We start from the raw sequence: 21,216 nt of genomic DNA, 5'->3' as shown, positions 1-21,216 counted from the left end.
TGCCTGTGGCAATACTATTCCACTCTCTTTAGACTGCTTTTGTTCAGCTGGGATACTAGTGGCTTTGTCTGCCAACACTTTTCTAGGATTTCTTTTATTCTGCTTCATTGTTTGGACTATGATACAAAACATATGTGACACTAAATCGACATCATGTGATAACTCACAGGTGGTACAAAATGAGGAAAATAAGCATGTTGTTGGCGTTGTTTGTCCTTTCCTGAGACAGTTTGTATCTGACGGCTGGGCTGATTACTGGGAAAGACACTGGGAGTGCAGCAGGTTTCTGTGTTTATTTGACAAAAGGGATGTGGTGTGTGGAGATATGTTAACTCAACTCTGACCCACAAGGCCAGAAATATGGAAACAACCACGTGTGTAGAGGCACGCATGCTCGCTATACATACAGTACAAAGACATCGAGTGTATTACTGTATTGTTCAGGTTCAATAGCAAAGCTGGAATGTGACAAACAATGGTGCCACAGGCCGAGCCCACTCTGAAATGTTACAACAAGCCCAGTTTTCACCAGAATAGAGGAATCTATTCACAGCAGTGCAATGTGACTTTCCAGCATTTTCACACTTTTGCAGGTGCCTCCTTTTGACATGCAGCACAAGGTTTGTGCAAATCCTGGACAGATTGTGTTCCATGTTCTCCTGCTTTTCTGTTTTGTTGCTGCCATCCCTGCTTTCAACTAGATTTGTAATTTATGAGCAGACATTGCTGCTGTCATTCCAGTCATGGCCAAAGACTCTGGGAATGTCGGGGACGGAGGGGGAAGCCATGCTCAGACATGTTATGAAGGAAGAGGGGAAAGCTGTGCAACAGGAAAAGCAAGTTGGCTTTCGTGGTGAGATGCCGCTCAGGCTTAAAGTGTACTTCCAAAGGATGTTTCAGACCGGTCTGTAGGTCAGTCTTCACTCTAATGCAAGTCACACAGCTTCCTGAATTTCTTTCCAGTGAAATGTCCTCGTAGCTGTTGAACTCAACAGAGGCGGGTTTAGAAACTTCCTAATGTGGTGGGTCGGTGCAGACTGGGGCACATATTCAAAGAAGGGGGGCACATTTGGGAATTTGGTAAAAAGGTTATAAGACTCACAATTAAAGGTTCTTGCAAATAATAAAAACAGTCACATGATTTAGTCAGCCTAATAAATGGATGCCAAAATAATACCACACAAAACACTGGACCAAGACACCCAGACTGGGCGCCCCCTTCTGGCCTCGCCTCTGGAAGTGAGCAGAGCTGAGACATGGTTGCCCCGTCAGCCAAATTTCTTAGTTGGAAAAAAATACCAGAATTCATGGCAGACTAGACAGCTTTGTCCATCTGAGCTCATTCTTTGTGAAATGAGTGACTCATTCTGAAGTTCAATGAAAGAAGCTAGAAGAAAAAAACAAAGCATCCACAAACAGTAGTAACAGTATCAGGAAATTTTATTTAATTATATGTATATAATTCTGTATTTTGTTAATCGTTTAATTCATAATACCCATAGAATATACAGACTATAACCCTCAATAACTCATATCTCTTTGACAATCTACTTATATCTTCTCTTAAAATAATTCCGTATAAGATCTTGGAGGGGAAAAAAGAAAGAAAGAAAAAGAAAAGGTTTCAGAAAGATTGAAAACACTGCCAATAATAATCACGCCCATACAAGAAATAAGGAAGAAAAAACAAATAAAAACATCCTAATAATTAAAAAATTGATACAACTTTAACTCCCTTTTATGTAGAAAAAAAAAGAAAAAGAAAATACAACAACTCACCAATATAACAACAATAGCAATAATAAGAACAGCCATTTAAAAACAACAATATCTGAAAACAGGCCTCATGACAGACAGGCCTTTAGACTCGCCGATACTGTGTGAATGTGTATGGTGTGTTTAAGTGCAACATTTCACAAACACACAGGTACACTCCTCAGAAAGAGAGAAGTGTGTGAGTGTGTGTGTCTCAGGAGGATTGCAAAATGTGGTCCTCTTGGTTCGTTCTCATGGTTACCCAGTGAGATGTTTGGTCTGGTGGCAGCTCGAAGGAAAGCAAAAGCAAGCAGGGCCTGGTTGACTGCTGACCAAATATACATATGAAATACGTACAAAATATCTGTGTGACTGTTTTTGTGTTGGTCCAAAAGACAAAAAGAAAAGTCTCACAGGTGTAAAGGCAGATAACTGCAGGGAGAGGGCCAAAGCTGTGTAGGAAACAATACACACTTCCAAAACACACACACACACACGCAGGACAAGAAGAGTCTTGGCTTTATGTTACTGATGAGCAGATACACAAACACTTGTACACAGACATAAATAACTGCAGATGATGCATGAGCCTTACCACACACACACACACACACACACAACAGGTGAAACTTAAAGCTGAACGGGGAGGCTACAAGACAGGGAGGGAAAGAGGCTGGAAAGACAAAGTGCAGGCGTGCGGATTGAGTTATGCGATTGGAGAGAGTTTCCTGCTTGTATGATCCATGTGAGACAGGGGCGATGATTTTCTGAGGAGGAAAGTGGCAACAAAGTCAGTGATATGGGTTAGAAGGCCTTCACCAATCCCACTGTGGAGAAGCAGACAGAGGGGGGGATAAAGAAGAGGAGGGGGGGGGCAGCCCTTTTGAGTAAAGCGATGCGAGAGTTGGGGAGGTTGAACACAACGATGATGATGATCACCACATGCACCAAAAAGCCTCACACCGATCCCAGAGTGCTGGCTATGGCTTCTGAGAAAGCAGCCCATGACGCGGCTCGAGCCTGAGACGCAACAAAGAAAAACAAACCAATGATTTAGCTGACGAGAGGGCGAGGCCGGTGAGCGCTCCAGATCTGGGTCTATTAGCATCACAAGGCCTGCCCTGACAGAGAGAGCGAGGGGATCCAGTGCATGTGTTGGTCCATTTTATTTGGGGGGGGGGGGGGGGGGGGGGGGCTTCTCTACTGGTCCCAGTGCAACAGGCAAAAAATGAGTGCAGATTCAGCTGGTGACTGAGCTGGACCTGCGGGTGGTGCTCCACCAAGCAGCAATTAGTACAGTCACATCCAGAACAAAGAGAGGAGGGAGCAGACACCGACAACTGACGGGAACAATGAACACGGAAATAATACACATGCACGCACTCACAAGGAACATGGAGAAGCCTTTTCTTGAGAAATGAGTGCCTCTGAAGCACTGAATCACCCACATTGCAGAATAAACACCCAGCATGTTAACAGGAAAACACACAGAGAGGGAAGAGGGGCACAAAAAGCAAACAGGCAGAGGGGGACATACACTGTACAACCATGAAGACAGTACTCTTCCGACCTTCCTGGGTTTGACCATTATGTTGTCGATTATGCCGCATTCATGTCATATTCAAGTTTCCGACTTTTAAATAGCGTTCACGTCAACTTCCGAGTCATAGTTACGACTGGGAGACGACTTTTCTGACAGCTCTGATCTATCCGACATACAAATACGAAAGTGCCTCAAACTAAACCAGACAAATGTGAATGCCTCACATCATTCAGTGTGATTAAACCTAAATTTAATGGACTTGGTGTTATATTGTGCACAGTACGCTCGCAGCCCTTAAAATGGGCATCTTTCCATCTCTACCATCCATCCCATATGACGTGAACGTGGCATTTTCAGCAACGTGTACAGTTTTCTTGTAGTTGTAAAAAAAAAAGAAAAAAAAAAAGGTGTTCTTGTAGAAGTTTGCAACTGGTGAACTCTAAGCTGCAGCGATGGACTCCAGAAACTCAGATCATTTACATTCAACACTCAATGAACCAAACAAAAAAAAAAAAGAAAAAAAGACCATGATCTGAAGATGCTTGTAGGAAAAGGGCACTTGCTCTTCTCTAGACTGCATTCAAGTATGGCCACTTTGAATACATGAGCTGTTTAGATTTGGGCCTTCACTGTCAGTTAGGCCCCAGCCTGCGTACATATTTGACTCCATACCGTCGTCAAACAGTAGCAGATGGGAACGCAGTACAAAAACAGCACAGTGGGATGGAAAGGCTGATGTCAACCAGGCCCCATTTTCCAGGATACTGTATGTGCTCCCCAGACGTCGCTCTGGAGATGGAGGGTTCAGGGAGTTTTTTTGAAATTCAGGAGAATGTATTTTAATATAGGAATGTAATACTGACACTGGATCACTATAAAACTTACATGAAGTCAGCTAGCTCCTGATCATTACACTTCTGATGTTTCAAGTCTCTGACCTTCACATGTGCTGTTGGGAAGGATTGCAGTAAAAAAAACAAAAACAAAAATGTTTTGACATGGCAGTACCATGAACGTTCTGGAAAATGGGGCTTGGGTATCACGGTCGTAATATCTGATTGAACACTCAATTATAGAAACTATATTTTATGCTGTTTGATTCTATCAGTTTTGTTCCAATCACATAGCGCCTCCTCCTGAATATAACCAACTTTCCACAAATGAAGGGAGAGTTCAGTTTGTCTGCCCTTGGTACAAGTTATAGGTCAAGAAATGTGTTTAAGGTACAATTCAAAACTACGACAGATATTCCTTAGTTGCTCCCCAGCCAGGTTTCTTGCATCTCTCTGCCACTTTGGTTAATTTCAGGAATGCATGCATTCATATGAACATCATACACAGTTTTTTTTGTTGTTTTTTTTAGAAAAAAAGAAAAGAGAGCGACAACAATGAAGTCTATAAACCTGCCAACATGCCAGTAAAAACATTGAATGTTTGTCTCAAAATCAAGTGTTCAAAAAAATGACTTGCAAATATAAACCCCAAAACATACAGATACGACTCTGAACTGATCCGAAAACACTCGAACAGCGGTGTACAAACAAAAACTGCACACTTAAAAAGGAAAAAAAAAAGAAGCTTTTATGTTTTATATATACACACACCCGATTAGCATTCCCGTACTTTTAGCCCTCGATTTTTCCCGCTTGTAATTTACATGGAGCAAGACAAGAGAGTTATGGTGTTGGTTAATACAGTAGTATATGAGATGTAGCGACAGGAGAGCTCAGACACACAGATTATCAACAGGTGCGGGAGAGGAGAAAAAAAGAGGGTTTGATCAGGAAGATGATCAGGACAAGACAGGAGAGGAGATGAACAGTGGGTCACTGTAGATGGGACAGGATGAGGCGGGATGATAACACGGTGTGAGGTGAGAGGAGGGAAGAGTCCAACATGGACAAAACTGAAGCAGTATGAGTACGCCAGACCCTACCACCCCACCCAACCACAGAAATCAAAAGTTAAACTTAGCTCTCTTGCAGTAGAAATGGAAAGATAAGCAGTTAAATGTTCTTATTTCTTGTTTTCTCTTTTTGTTGGTTTCTTGAAGATGCATTTTTTCTTTTGTTTTAGCATGTCGTTTGGGGTCGTCTTGTTCCAAGCCTGTGTGTGGCCTTGTCACTCTTTAGGACTGAAAAAAAGAAAAAGAAATGCACTTAGAATGCAACTTCATATTCATTTAGTCAAAGTTGGCCTAACTTCCATTGCTTATATAGGACGGGATTTGACTAAGATATGAGGGTGCAGCAGAGTTGAGAACTAGTGACCAAAACTGTCCATTACAGTCACATATTGCACTGAAGAAACCAAGTTTGCTAAATCTAACATGAGAAATAAATAGTTAACGTTTCACCTTTTGTTTTAACCTTGAAATAAATAGTTATGTAGAATAATATGATAACACTGGAACGTTGTTTACAGCCTGATCACTTGAACACTCCTGTTGGCCTGATGGACTCCACTGCAGTAATGTTGCTACATCTCCAGGATCCAACTGTGCACAACCTCTCAGAAGGTTTGTTGTTTTGGGGCCTCGTGCACCTCAGCACTGTGACGTGCGTGGTCATCTTCTTAAAATATTATCACCGTTGACAGAAGAAATGGTCAAATTTAAGACCCCAAGTTGTCTTGAATGTTCCTTCTAATTTCATGTTGAGATTTTTGGAGATGATCCTACAAATACTACTTTAGTATTTTAAATAAAATGTCAATTTGTTATAATTATGTCAAAAAATGAATCTAATCTGTCCGTTTAATTACATGGAAATGCATCGACAGGCCTCTCACATTCTGTTGACAAAGACTAACTGGAATGGGAACGAATTTATAAATCACATGTAGCTGTCCAGATATAAAACAATGGCGCTGAATATTATGCATGCTGATTGCAGTAGGACATGAAGACAATATCACTCTGCAGTTGAGGATTTCATAATAAAAGAAACGCCCCGAGGCCGTGTGTGACATCGGGTTAAACTAGCACATCGTCTCATTTATGTTTTCAATGTGCAACCTAGACTAACTAGCAGAATACTGTGTTGCTGTGACTGTGTTCATGTACCTGTGTGCCTCAGGAGCCCTGGTAGGTTGCCTGGAAACGAGCAGTTTCCTCATAGATCAGTTCCTTCAGCTTCTCCTTGGGAAGGTCATCCAGTTCCATGGAGAAAGTGAAGGGCTCCTCTGCTACTGGCTACACACACACCACACACACACACACACACACACCACACACACACCACACACACACCACACACACACAAACACACACACACAAACCTTCAACAAAAGCTGGAGAGCCACATGCTTAATATTTTGCTTTAAAAAGTGCAGTGTGTCTGTTTACTTCCATTACCCAGTTGCAACATGTGACACACAGTTATTAAACTCATAAGAGGCCGCTGCAGCTCACCATTTGGAGGCAGCGGTTTGGAGGAAAAAAAAAAAAAAGGTTAGGCTTTGAGACTACTGCTGCCGAGTGGGAAAAGCTGGAGAAGGTTTATGCAGCCTGAACAATGCAGTACACAAACTGCTGTAGAGCAATATAACAGCTGTGTTTAAAAACTTTAACATCTATAGTACAGCACAGTTCAGACTCTGTCTATGCTGATGTAAACGGCGATGTGATTAGCGGTTATATTTTTCCCCCTCTCTCTGGCTGAACCGTGGAGCAAACTTAATACTAATTGCATTCCAAACACAGCTAAGAGGCTTCCCAGCACAAAGCAGAAAGGCTCACAATTAAATCTACTACTACTCAAACATGCCCACTGCATGTTTGAATGAATAAGCCCTTCTGCCTGCAACATTTGTGCAAATCTCAATACTTGGCTGACTTTGAGGCGTGTTGTTGTTCTTCAGTTTATGCAAATTCATCTTTTGAGTACAGTACAGTTTTAATATTGATAGACTGAGCATTCAAAAGGCATTGTTCTTATGTAATTTCTTTGCAGTTTTTCACCTCTTACAACTTGGCATTACGGTTGGCTATCAGCGATTGGCTGGTTGGAGTCCATCACCGGTTGTTGTTTGTCATATTATTTTTATATCATGCACGTTCTGGTTGCACTGATTTCAGATGAGACTTTCACAAAACAGGGCAGCGACTAAATAACAATTAAGCCATCTTTAGCAGTGCTGAAAATCAACGTCAATACATAAATCATATTTGAGAACGAGACCAAAAATTGTATGTGCAGTTGTGCACCCTAATAATTTAATAGCATAGTTATGTTATCCCCACCAGGCTGCAAGCGGAGGCGTCCTTCATCTGACGCCATCGGACAGCTGTTCAGTTTGTCTTTACAGCTTATTGCTTAGCAAAGATCTTAAAGCGATTTATTTTGTCTAATTGAAGAGTAGCCTAAAGGCCGTGTTGTTTCAGTAAAATTGGATTTTCACATTAAAGGCTGATGTCAGAGGATAAGTATTCGAACACAGTAAGTGGGAACTCACCTGCCACCTGCGCGAATATATCAGCATTCGCTGACTGCTGTTGGAACATTTTTTACATATCTCCCAACCCTACTTGGCATCTTCCCAGTCTTTCAATGACTGTCTTATGCTGAAGCAATAATTCATAAATCAGCTTGATATGATGGCTCCATCTGTGCGTACCTCATCTGTGGGGTCGTAGTACTGCTCCAGGTAAGGATGAGCCAGGGCCTCCTCCACGCTGATGCGCTTGATGGGGTTAAAGGTCAACATGCGGCTCAGCAGGTCCAGAGCTGTGTCAGATGAAGCATCAACTTCAGTTAGTTCAGTCACCAAAATGTTTATTGGACTGATATAAAAACAACCAAAATATTATGTCTAGACAAATATTTCGATATTTTCATTCACTGTATTGCTGGATATTTCAAACAAAATGAATATACAAATTAAAGTTAGAGGTACATCGGGTATGATTTAACTGTTCCACAAGGCAAAATAAACATAACATGTTGTAATTATTTGAATAAAATTAATAATATACATTTCAATGATGACAATTTTGCAATGTGATGTGATATATTACTGCTTCATTGGATGTTCTTGTTGAGGCTTGACACTTTACCAGCCCCTTCATGCTTATTGTGAATGTAAACAATGTGTTTACTATTCGAACAAATAAAGCCCGTACATCAGCTTTGTATAGAGTATCTGACAAAGAATAATCATGTTATGCACAAATACTTTTCAGTTACAGGAGGCCATAACTGCTACTAAAGGCCTATTGGTGCAACTTTTTCTTGGTCACTAATAGAAAAACACTTTGTTGCTCCATCTAGTCCGACTGATCCATCTCAACAGTTCTAAAAGAACCCACTACACAGCAGCATCTGCTGCTTTAGCCTCTACCTACTTCCCAGATTAGTCCATAGGTTTTGCTGTTATTTTAAATGTACCCTAACCCTTATTTTCTCTCCTCACATTACAGGTTTACAAATGAGTATGTGTTGCAATACCTTTTGAGTCCGCCTTGGGGTAGATCTTTTCAAAGGGGACCTTGGGTTTTTCAGGCAGGGCCTGCAGGTAGTTCCTCGCCTTCATGTTGATAATGCAGTTCAGATCATCTGCAGATGGAGAGCCGATGATGTCTGCACAGAGGAGAGTGAGGGACATCTTTCAATATATGGCTATTCAATGATCGTCTTGCGTGACATAACGTCATAGTGTTAACATTTTGTCGAAAACTTTGCCTCACTCAGTATGTGGTTGAGCTGGTCCAAGTAGTGTTTCCCAGGGAAGATCGGCTTGTTGGACAACATCTCAGCCAGGATGCAGCCCACTGACCAGATGTCAATGGACTTAGAGTAGCCCTGAGACACAAACACACATATAGAGTGCATGCAGTCAACAAACTAAGAAGCTATCCAGTCCAATACAGAATCTACATCACTTACTCACACGCCTACCTTTGAGTTGAGCATGATTTCTGGAGCCCTGTACCAACGTGTAGCCACGTATTCGGTCAGGAAACCTGTGTGGTCGTGCTCAGGGTCGGCTATCCGTGCCAGGCCAAAGTCACAGATCTGAGGATGGCACAAAGGGTCAGAGGTAATACTGCACACAATGTACCCTGGGACCACCTAGCAGCGTAATCAGGTCATGTTATTTTGACCCTTTATTTTCAAGTTGTTATCATATTCTTGTTTATTTACCTTTGTTGGCTGTGCAGATCAATTCTTTGGAATCAATTTCAGTATTACATTGCATATGCTAAGTGATAAATATACGAGATAGTGGTACAAAGTCACAGATGTAATGTATAGCTGCAGTAATAAGGGTGTATTTTGATTTTTTTTTTCCTGGAGAGGAATGTATCAGTAAGCAGCTGGAACATGTGCTGCCTTTGTTCTTTCACTCCTCCCACATGATCAACTAATCCAGGGATTGATGGTTGGCTGCCAAGAGTTCACAAGTTTACTCTGAAGCTGTACAACATGGCAAAGAGAAGCCTGATGGCTCATTTCAACAAAAAAAAAACAAGACAGCTTATGTATGTAATTATAGTAGTTTGTTTTAGCTTTTAAAGACCACTACAGAAACTAAATCAAGAAAGAATTAAATTAGTCTTTGGTGGAACAAACTGAGCAGCCACGACTTACAACAAGGTTGTGAATGAGATTATGGTTTCCTACATTTCCCAGAATTCATTTCAGTGATTTGAATGGGCGTGAAGCAGTTCCATTTAGCTTAATATTCTGCCAGTACATTTTCTCAAATATAAAAAGCAGTGGATGTATATTATTCTTCATCCCAGATACATTGATCAACTAAATATTAAAAATTATTCAGTTTGGAACTATGAATGTTCATCACTGTGGAGGAGAAGAGAAGTAACAACACTAAAGGGCTGCTGTTGCCAGCTGAGCAGAAGCCAGGGCCACGCCCTTTACACATTAAACATCCTGCAGCTGTATTGTGTTATTAACAACTCCTTCGCTCTATGATTCACTGGACAATCAATGTAATTAATTTTGATTGTTTAGATTCATTATCGTCATTACTATAAATATTAGTACTATAGTACATTAATAATATTTCACTTCACCTTTGGCTAGTTATCTGCTAAGACACATGCACACAATGTGGAATCAGGAAATGGAAATGCCTTCAGAGAGAATTTTACAGCGTCCCAATCCAACTGCGAGTCATTTAATATTAAATATTTGCAAATACAGGATTTGATTCAGTGTTTGCTGCACAGAGAGCAGTTAGCCTACAGTAGACCTAGATTAAAAATAGTAAAGCCAATAGACAAGATATGAGACACACACAGACCAACAGGACACCAGAGCTGTTGTCATGAAACCGTTAAGGCATATTTCAAGGCTGAAGGTCTGCAATATTAAAAGAGAAACCAGGAGGGAAAGGAAGGGCCCGGGTCAATCCATCACCCATATCCCACATTCCTGAGATTCTTTTTCAATCCTGTCGAGAGCCAGTGTAAAGTACACATAATGGTTCTTGTGTAAAAACATGTTTTTAGCCAACTGAAAATAAGCATTTGACTTTAATGCACTATGTGAGATTAAGAAAATAACCTCTTTTTAACTTCCTTCTCCTAGAAATGAAGCAAAGTGTACCAGTTACCAAATACTAATTTTGAATATAGTTTTCCTTTAGGTGCATGTGATGCTGACAAAATAGATCCAGTAGCCTAGTTGTCACCAGTGATGATGATGATGATGATGATGATGATGAAGATGTGTGTGTGTGTGTGTGTGTGTGTGTGTGTGTGTGTGTGTGTGTGTGTGTGTGTGTGTGTGTGGACCTTGAGGTCGCAGGTGGTGTTGATGAGCAGATTGGAGGGCTTGAGGTCACGGTGCAACACGTTGGCTGAATGAATGTACTTGAGGCCTCGCAGGATCTGGTAGAGGAAGTAGCAGACGTGGTCGTTGCTCAGCTTCTGGGTCTTCAGCAGCTTGTACAGGTCCGTCTCCATCAGGGTCTGCACAATGTAGCTGGGAGGACGCACGGGTCAAGGAGGACAATGACAGGGCAAACGGTATCCTCGGACACCAGGAGAACATAAGAGCTGCTTTTCTGCAAGTGATTTGATTTGTCCTAAATTATATAGCAACAGAAGTTAATGAAGACTGGTTGATCCATACTTACTAGTACTACTTACTAGATTTATATCTTGTAGGGAAAACTGAGACTGCAAGACTTAATTTTAGTCAGGTTGGTCAAAAAGGTGCAATAATTGTGTTGCAGTAATTTTGTATATTAAAAACTGTGACCACAGCAACTAAAATATGTAGTGTCTTGTTTGAAAGTTATTCACACCTGACACACACACACTTACTTGAGTCCAGGCTAACACGCTAAACTAAGATGATGAACATGGTGAACATTATACCTGCTAAACATCAGCATGTTAGCATTTAGCTCAACACACCACTGTGCCTTAGAACAGCTCACAGAACCGGTAGCATGGCTGTAGACTCTTAGTCTTGTTGGTTTAAGAGACCCTACTGGATCCACTAACTGGTGTTGGTGCCGTCCCTGGATTTGGTTACATCTGCCCTAATCAGGATTCATCACAAGTCAGCAACAACACAATACGACCAAGTGGAGCAACTAAAGAGATCAAACAAGAAAACCAGACACAAAAACATACAAGGACATCACACATTTCCTTTCCGTTTTCCAGTGGACAAAGCAGCTATTCAGAGAGAAACTGCCGGGGCAGCAACTCCCTGACCGGTTGTGCCAGCAGTCGGCTTCTAGCTGCTCTGCAAATGGTCACTACTGTTGCTGAGGCTGTCTAAGAGGACTGACCTGAATAATGAGGGTAAATGATGATAGCAGACATGTTGAATCAAAACTAGTTGAATACTCAAATGAGTCCATCCAGTATCCAGATGTTAGATAAACAGTTTGACTGTGTAAAACTGAGATTAAATGGTTTATGGTACTATCAATTTCAACATTTATGCCCAGACATCACAGGGTACTTCTCTAGAATATGGCAACATCTCTAAATTACTTGAAATGTCTTTTGCATTAACTTGACAATGCTATTAAACAAACAACAAAAATCTCAATATACAAACTGTAATTTAGAATAAATCGGTAACACCCAGCACCTCAAACCAATTCAATGCATTATCTATATTTCATATTTAGCCTAAATTTAGCTTGTCCAGTCATAAACATCAAGAGCAACATAATTGTCTCAAAGTTTTTCTCCTTATTAACTGTCCCACTGAATTCTTGGCCCAACTGATCTTGAACCTCTGTGGCAGGAGTATAGCAGACTGACAGCGGGATTAATAACTCCGTGTTTACTTATTTGGTTTAACCTCTCTATGCCAACGCATTGTTTCAATCATTTTTAAGTCAGGCGTAGTCACAGGAGAATTCTCAAAGCCACACACCTATAATTAACAAACAAAGCTGTTGCTATAGACTTGTTTCTTTTTATGTGCTTTTTTTCTCACCCAAAGAATTTGGGAGAAATTTGACTTTTGATAAAAGTACTGACTTGGAGGCTTCACAACAGTATGGCAGAACTGTTTAAAAGAATCTGTTTAATCCTATATAGTAGTTTGATTCAATCTACGTTTGGGGAATAAGTGACATGTGCATGCACAGCATGCAGACAAATGCAGTGAGCCCCCTTTCTGTAAAGCATTTGAAGCATTAAAGGATACACATCCCTCATGTTGTCAATGTGCCGTGCCCTGAGAATGTCGTTGATGCCGATGATATTCTCATGGTGGAAACGCAGCAGGATCTTGATTTCCCTCAGTGTGCGCTGGCAGTATGTCTGGTGCTCAAATGGGCTGATTTTCTTGATGGCTACGCGCTGGCTTGTCACGTTGTCCATAGCAGAGCTGGATAGGGTGGATGTGGAAAGAAGCACAAAACAGGTCTCATATTACACACTGCACAATTCACACACAATGACGGTATCAGAGACGGGGCTAATGCTAAGCTCCAAAAGGGCGTTGCAGGCTGCCAAGATGCACATGTGACACTTGCAATGTGTGGTGAAGTACTGTAGCTGTAGGCCTGAGTGGAGGTGCAGTGTAGGTGTAAAGTAGATGGAGACCAGGCGGTGCTGAGAGCAGCTGTGAATGGTGTGTTTCTGGGACCTTTAAATTTACAGTTAATCCCTCTATAGGTTTTTAGGTCCCAATTATGAAAACGCATCACTGATCGCCCAATGCTTAGGTTTTTACACAGACGCTCACCCAACAGGAACAACAGTTACATCACATCTCTCCTGTTGGTAAAAGCGTATTCTCTTGTTGCACAACACACTGCATAAACTGGACAAGTTCACACGCCTATGTACGTGCTTCAATGGCTGAAATACTGTGACATGAACACACAGCAGTGGATGTACGCATTGGTTAAATTCACATTTGTAACAAACCATCTGTACACCTGGATAATGATGAACATGTTTTGAAGCTGATGCAGATCATACGATTAAACTCTACTTGGTTTTCTTTCCCTGGACCAACCAGGGGTGACAATGTTTACAAACACCAAATGCTGCGACAGTGGAATCACATGACCATGATGACACAAACAAAATAACACTGTGCTGTCATACTCCTGCTTGAAAATGACAGTGATCCACACGGCGTGTCCTGTTGAAATGGATGTGTGGGCCCAGCTCTCATGCTACCATCCACTTTGCACTGACACGCAGTGCTGTCACATCTGATCGCGCTCACAGTTCAGCCTCGATAGCGATGACTTGGCATTGATGTCAAGTGCAACAGGGTTGCTTAATATGTCCACACAACGCTGTAGATCACATACAGCGATAACACGAGGAAAGGCCTCGCTACAACTGACAAATCCCACTCGCATCTTCTGCAGCAGCTTTGCTGCAAGCTGAATGTTTAGCAAACAGAATTCAAGTAGAGATTAATGTGATTGGGTGACTGAAGCCGTATGTACAAAATGGCTATAGTGATACCTAACTCACATTTGCGGTCAAATGCTGTCTGCAAAAGATATCTCATCGGAGAGCAAACTACATCCTGCGCAATCACTCCCAATCTTGTTTCCTGTAAAGCTCATAGCCACGCCTGTAGCTTGTCAGCTAACCTGCTAAGTTAACCACAACATGGGCTGCCTTGCGGTTAAACAATGTCTGAATGTTGAGCGACTGTTTTACATACATACATCGTGACTGCACTCACATATACTGAACAACGCTTGTTGAATACAACACAGCTAAGGTTAGCTGACTAACAGTATTTGCTAACAAACAGCTAACGTTAGCTAGCACTTTTGATTTAGATACTACGATGGCCCAACAGAGACGACAAGCACAACTCACCAAACCATTCCGTAAGCTCCCTCCCCAATGTAAGACAGGTTCGTATAGCGGGGGCCCACATCAAACATCTGGCCCTTCACGGACTCGCACACGGGCTTTGGTCCCGCAGGTGCGGGCAGTACATGCTGCGCAACCGGGCAAGCCGCCCCGGCAGCAGCAGCAGCAGCGCTGTTGGAGCCTGCGGCCCCGACCGCTGCGGTGCTGCTCGAATCCGCCATTCTTCCTCTCCAAACCGCTCCTGCTCTGTCAGTGTGTTTCAGCGAGGGACCGCCGCCGCTCTCAGCACGGTTTAACTTCTGTCCGAGGCTTTAACCGAACGGATTGTTTGATTGACGGAGCAAAGCGACTCGATAAGGCCCTCTCTACTACAGGAGAGTAAGTGGATTTCGTGCGCGAGAGCGGATTTGGTCTCAGCACCGAGCGTAAATGCGCGTGCCAAACTACGGTAATACTGGTGCGTTAGATATGATTACAAGAGTGACTTGTTTGGGCGGAGTCATGTCAGATGGCTACAGGCACCGCCTATTCAGCTCCAATGTAATACCGAAACAAGCGCAATCTGCCAAATAAACATGCAGCAGCAACGAGTGGGCGTGCCGAAATATGTTGCATGCGGCCTGTTGTGACAAGAATGATGTACTTTATGATCAAATCGTCATTTTATCGATTTTTTGGGGTTGTCGGCCCCCATATACCACGAGTGTTGGCCAATAAATGGTTGTGGCACCCACTAACGTTATGTTAGTACCCACAGGTGGGGTCTTTTCGTTTACAGGACTTTACTGTAACGTCGTACCACGATTAACATTATTAAAAAACAGAATACAATTATTATAATTGACAGTACATTTTAATAATGTATTGTGCAGCCGTATATTTTAAATATTTTCAAATTAATCTACGATGTAGCAAAGAGAAACCCTGTTATTGTAATTGTGGACTTTTCTTATGGCACTAGGAACTCAGTTTAATGTTAAAAGGGTAGCCCTTTGCGTTTTTCTAAGTCACAATTAGCATTACAGCTGAATACATATTGATTAGATGGATATTTGTTGTCTTTTGATATGTCTAGAGTTTTAACACATTTTGCACAAAGTTAGTATAATAACGTTTACAAATGATTTACATTGCCAAATCAAATTAACATGTCCTTCATTTCTCCTTATTTGTTTATCCTAATGCTTTTCTTGACAATGACTCACATCTTTGAATTTTCCTCTTTCAACCTAACAACCGAATTATTAATAACTTAATCCTCATTTACAGAGGGATTTATTCACTTTTAAATTAAATATTTATGAAACAGTGTATGCACGCATTATTCAATATATGAATATGTGTGTCATTTTTTGAAGTTTGTAATAAGTTAACTTATAGATACAAAAGAACGGGTATTCATTTCAAAATGGACTTTTCCATCTATTTATTTTCCCTTTATTTATTTAAGAGAGACAGATTCACCAATAAGTACAGTGCTTTAATAGTATCACCATGGAAACGAGTGCGACGGCTATAACCACACCCCTTTGCAGACGTCACCGCGCCGGGCGGTGCACTTCCTGGTTACTTTGCGTTGCATGATTGAGGCTGTTATTGATTTAGTTGTCTCCGGGAATGGTACATTTCCTTCTGCGACGAGACTGGATCGGCCGGATTCGTCTAGCGCTCACTCTCTTCGGACTCCCGTATACTGTCTGCTCCGTCGGAGTTAGGTACGGACCGTCCCGTTTGTTACAAAGAGTTAACTCGTTTTTCCATTTAATACCATATTCATATGAAATGTAATGTCAAACAAAATTCAACTAATAATCAGTCAGGGTAACCTGTCAGCTAAACTAAGCCATTATTCATTTAGACAACAGATGTGTATTACAGTGTAACAGTAGCTCTCAATCTGTTGTCATCATGTGATTCCACTGCTCTAATGACAAGCATTGAAGTGTGTGGTTTCCTCCTGAATACATGTGTTGTCACTTTACCCACTTTTCCCATGTGCATGTGGGGTGGTGCACACTGCTGCGGCGAAGGCAGAACGATGCTTACTTACACGATTTCCATTTATTATATTTCCTCCCCTGCAGGCCTGCCATCTCCTGCTCATCTTCTCATCCTTTCAGAACCAGTCAAACCATCAGACCCATCAGTACCAGTCACTGTAACCTCTACCACACCAGTGTCCGGACAATGCCCTCCTCAGCAGCGCCTCATGTCAAGTCCAGATGCCCCCAGTATCCAGGGTCCAAAATCAAGCGCTTCCCCGTGCCCGATGACAAGGTGGACTGGAGTCAGAACTGGCCGCAGTATAATCCAGTCAGCTACACCGACCCTTCAGTAGTAAAGAAGCCAGCATGGGCGGATCCTGATATTGGGTGAGCAACACATACCTAATTTAAAGTGCATCAATTATAGAACTTTGAACTATATGATGAATGAATTCTAGATCAGTCGACTTATATAGTCCATTATTTTTGTGGGTATTGCTTGACGTTGTGACTGTTATACATGCTGTTTGTGTTCAAAGATCAGCTGGAGTTTATTCATGCCAGTTTTGATGACCTCTGCTTGTTTTCACAGCTCTTTCTCTCCAAAGTTCAACAGTATCGATGGTGCTGTGGACAGGACAAGCTTTAATGGCAGCTACAAAAACGAAAAGGGAAAGCCACTGTAAGTTATCGAGCACTAAGGGAAATGGTTCTTACTAGGGTGTCCCTGTCCTTTGGTTTTGCTCAGAATTAGGTAGTTCACGTCTGCATTTAGTGATTTTCAAGCAGCCTTCAAGCCTTGAAGGGTAGAAAGTTAACTCCAAAAGAAAGTCACAGTAACAAGACATTGTATACTATATCATCTATTTTTGATGGCTGTTGTTAGCGGACACTTTCCTAATGTAACTTTCACATAGCTGCTTGCACAGAGCTGCTGTCTGGAAGGTTGATTCTCTGAGTGATCAGTAGTATTAAATGGTAAATGGTAAGTGATCTCACTTATATAGCGCCTTTCAACCTTCACGGTTCCCAAAGCGCTTTACAGCTAAGTCTCATTCACCCATTCACTCACACATTCACACACCAATGGCGACCGAGCTGCCATGCAAGGTGCTGGTCTCCATCAGGAGCAACTTAGGGTTCAGTGTCTTGCTCAAGGACACTTCGACATGACGGGGGCATCAAACCCCCAACCCGCTCTAACCAGCTTTACCTCCCGTGCGACAGTGCTAACCACTGCGCCACCATGACGCCCTATTAGCGGCCCTTTAACATTACAGGGAGTCATTTCATTTAATATTAATGTCAAAGACAAAGTTGAAACAGATAGATCTGCACACCAAGTAGCTCCTTTTAAAAGGATTTATATTAGCTGTGACGTTTCAAACATGCCACGATGACTGGCCACAGCAGGGCTGTGAGCACTCGGTTCTAAACAGTAACTCTTTAATTGGAAGGTCTACAATGCTCCTTTACTAAAGAGCATTGTGTTTGTAACAGTACTGCTCATGTTCATTTTGACCTTTTTAAATTAATGTTGGCAAACATATTTTAAATAAATAAATGTGCAAATTCACTTTTAGAAATCCTTGTGGACGTACAGGGTTGACTGGTAGAGGTTTGCTGGGACGTTGGGGACCCAATCACGCAGCCGATCCCATTGTCACTAGGTAACTTTTTCTTCACTTCACACATTGGTTTTATCCATATACGTGCTAACCATAGTTCATCACTCAATTCAGTTATATAAAGAATGATTCAAAAGGGGAAAAAACTTGATGTATGTCACTGTCTGGAAGATGGAAATTAGATGCCAAAGGAGCAAAGATGCAACACTCAGTGACCAAACAACCGATCCTGCAGTTTGTGTCCATCAAGAGGAAGGACTGTGGGGAGTGGGCCATTCCTGGGGTTGGTGGCTTTTACATTTCTTTTTCAAGCTTTATTGACAAGGACCTTGATCTGCTCACAGCTATTCAAGAATGTTAAGGGACAACCAAAATAAAATCACATCCAAGACATGGATGAGTGGTTTCTGGTAGGTTAGATGTCATGGTGCTGTGACTTGCTTGTTTATTTGTGTGCACGTGCTTGCTTTGCAGGGGATGGTAGATCCAGGGGAGCAGGTCTCTCTCACGCTGCAGCGGGAGTTCTCGGAAGAAGCGCTTAACTCGTTGGCGGTCCGGCCATCAGAGAGAGCAAAAATCCATGAGCGCATCACCAAACTCTTCGAATCACCAGGGTTTCAGGTCACCAATTGACACCCACTCACTTGTTTACAGCCACATTTCAGTCAACAAGTGCTTCTATGGAAAACTAACATATATTTTTTTCTCCTTCAGGTCTATAAAGGCTATGTGGATGATCCCAGAAACACTGACAATGCTTGGATGGAGACAGTCGCTGTTAACTTCCATGATGACTCAGGTATCGATCATTAGGAAAAATGTTTTTTTTTTCCTTTTTTAACTGTCACTATTCAAAATTTTGCTTTACAAATCCAGTATTTCAATCATGTGACAACAGCTCCAGCAATTTGCAAACCATTTTTAAACGCTTGTATTTAAACACTTGAACAAGATTTTAGTTCTTAAGACATTTTCTCTTTGCGGATAACAAATAGCGTGTTTTCAGGGCAATGACATATCTGTGTTGTTACTGCAGGCAACAGTGTGAGCGAGCTGCCGTTGCAAGCTGGCGATGACGCAGGACAAGTCCAATGGGTTGATGTTGACTCGTCCTTCCCCCTCTATGCGAGTCACTCCCATTTCCTGGAGCTGGTTGCCAAAGAGAGGAAAGCCCACTGGTAACCAAGGATGAAAGACTTGCATAGACTGACACAATGATGAAGGAAACATTATGAGCCTTGTTGCTGTCTGTGTGCTTAGACTGCTTGTGCATTTAGGACGCATGACACCTAACCTCATGTAAATCTTCCCTCACTAATTAAAACATAATAATAGCACTTATAACAGTGAAAGCCTAATATGCATCTCATTAGTTTGACACTCATATGTGTGTTCACTATACAATGTACAGCAACATTGTGACTATGCAGTTTATGCAGACTAATATATCAGGAAGCTTGGCTGCAGAATCAAAGTTTTCCAACTAGAGCTGCTGTTTGACTTTGGTCACAGGAAAGAAAGAAAAAGAGGAAATGTACATTTCATTTTCATTCAAAAAAAAGCGTTTCACTCACTGTATGGAAGAAGCTTAACTTAGACTGTAAAATGCAAGACGCTGCGGTGTAGCACACCACATTATTTGTGTTGGCACAAATTATGCAAATTAATTCAGTGTTAACAAGGATCACATTAACCCAGCATGGTCATGGAAGAACAAACACAATGAGCTGCTGAACATAACACATACTACATTAATTTAAGCGTGATGGGGGGGGGGGTGCAGACTCACTTTGATCTTTACACGTGCTCACTGCTGGGTATACTTTGAATTACACATGAAATGGCCTGTATCTGTTGGTGTTCATGATTCATACTGTAAAGCATGGACACTGTCATCAAAAGGCAGCCAACAACAGATAGCCAAGCTTAAATTAGTTTCAGTAATGAGAGATGGCTGCATTGTCTTATGTTTCTTACTTCGCAATAAAACGTGTTTTTATTGCAAAACTTATTCAGATTTCATATGATGTGATATGAATTCTGTATGCTCTGAAACTAGTGCGGATGCCTACTAGGCACTTATAGGAAAGTGCCTCAAATTGGGTTTATTGAGTGGGATTCTTTCACAAGAAAAACTTTTTTGAATTAGATCCAGGAGGCACCACAACATTTGCCTGCGTGACATGACATTCAGTTGAATTAAGGCACGATAGCAGCAGCTGTGTGTGGGGAGCTTCTACTTTAATACAGTTGGTACATTATATAACATAATCTTAAAAATCTTCACACCTATGCAGATGCACATTCAGCTCTGGTAGACTCTCAGTTCTCCCCGGCCACTTACCAGCTCCACTGGAGCATTTACAGATTTACAGGAGGAGCACTAAAAGCATTTGTTGTTGCAGGAAGGGAGAGTATTTCCCATCCAGATTTGCCCACTGTTCAAATTGGCAACCTGCCAGTCACAAAACCCTCTAACCTTTGCCTTCAAAGTTCTGATTGATTTTATTTTTTTTCTGCCCATTGTGATTCTGTCTTGTGGTTAGTGCAAGACAAAAATAAATAAATGGTAGGATAAGAGAGCTTTCTCACCAAGTGATCAAATAATTGTAATTTCAATTAGTTTCATTATTACAGCCAGTGTTATACATAAGGCTTCGCTGATTGGATTGTCTGCATGTGCAATGATGTGAAAATGAACTCAGAGGTGTCTACTAATAAACTTGCACTGAATTTCTTTGAAAGTGTCTGACACCAAAGTGTCTGTTTTTTGTAATTAATTTGGCTCAACATATGTGTGTAATCATCATATATAGTGTATTGTATTTGTTGTCTTACAGTGCGTATAACATCTTCTGTCTTTATGTCTCAGCCTACATGGTCGCATTAGAAGCAGTAATCTTCAAATGTTTATGCAAACCTTGAGACACTATGAAGTGCTACAAAACCAATGAAAATGCAATTATCACTTTGATTTTATGGATTTGATCTTAAGAGACCTACATCAATGTCTGA

General features: G+C 41.5%; 2 protein-coding genes across 2 annotated transcripts; one reads left to right on the top strand and one right to left on the bottom strand.

The window, feature by feature from the left end:
• Positions 1-3,141: 3,141 nt before the first annotated feature.
• On the bottom strand, positions 3,142-15,010 carry mapk3 (mitogen-activated protein kinase 3). Its single transcript, XM_070924013.1, has 9 exons — positions 14,592-15,010; positions 12,943-13,125; positions 11,058-11,247; positions 9,196-9,312; positions 8,985-9,099; positions 8,746-8,877; positions 7,916-8,025; positions 6,363-6,491; positions 3,142-5,432 (listed from the first exon to the last, which is right to left on the bottom strand). The coding sequence occupies exons 1-8, from the start codon at positions 14,807-14,809 to the stop codon at positions 6,372-6,374; spliced, it is 1,185 nt and encodes a 394-aa protein (XP_070780114.1). The 5' UTR covers positions 14,810-15,010; the 3' UTR covers positions 3,142-5,432; positions 6,363-6,371.
• Positions 15,011-16,182: 1,172 nt separating this feature from the next.
• Positions 16,183-20,945, top strand: nudt9 (nudix (nucleoside diphosphate linked moiety X)-type motif 9). The gene is made up of 8 exons (XM_070923353.1): positions 16,183-16,303; positions 16,673-16,960; positions 17,166-17,255; positions 18,157-18,243; positions 18,373-18,484; positions 18,676-18,822; positions 18,916-19,000; positions 19,238-20,945. The coding sequence occupies exons 1-8, from the start codon at positions 16,206-16,208 to the stop codon at positions 19,381-19,383; spliced, it is 1,053 nt and encodes a 350-aa protein (XP_070779454.1). The 5' UTR covers positions 16,183-16,205; the 3' UTR covers positions 19,384-20,945.
• The last annotated feature ends 271 nt before the right edge of the window (positions 20,946-21,216 follow it).

Source organism: Enoplosus armatus, chromosome 17, assembly GCF_043641665.1.
Source record: "Enoplosus armatus isolate fEnoArm2 chromosome 17, fEnoArm2.hap1, whole genome shotgun sequence".
NCBI classification, from domain to species: domain Eukaryota; kingdom Metazoa; phylum Chordata; class Actinopteri; order Centrarchiformes; family Enoplosidae; genus Enoplosus; species Enoplosus armatus.
Note: the sequence above shows the minus strand (reverse complement) of the source record. Positions and strands in the feature narration are given on the sequence as shown.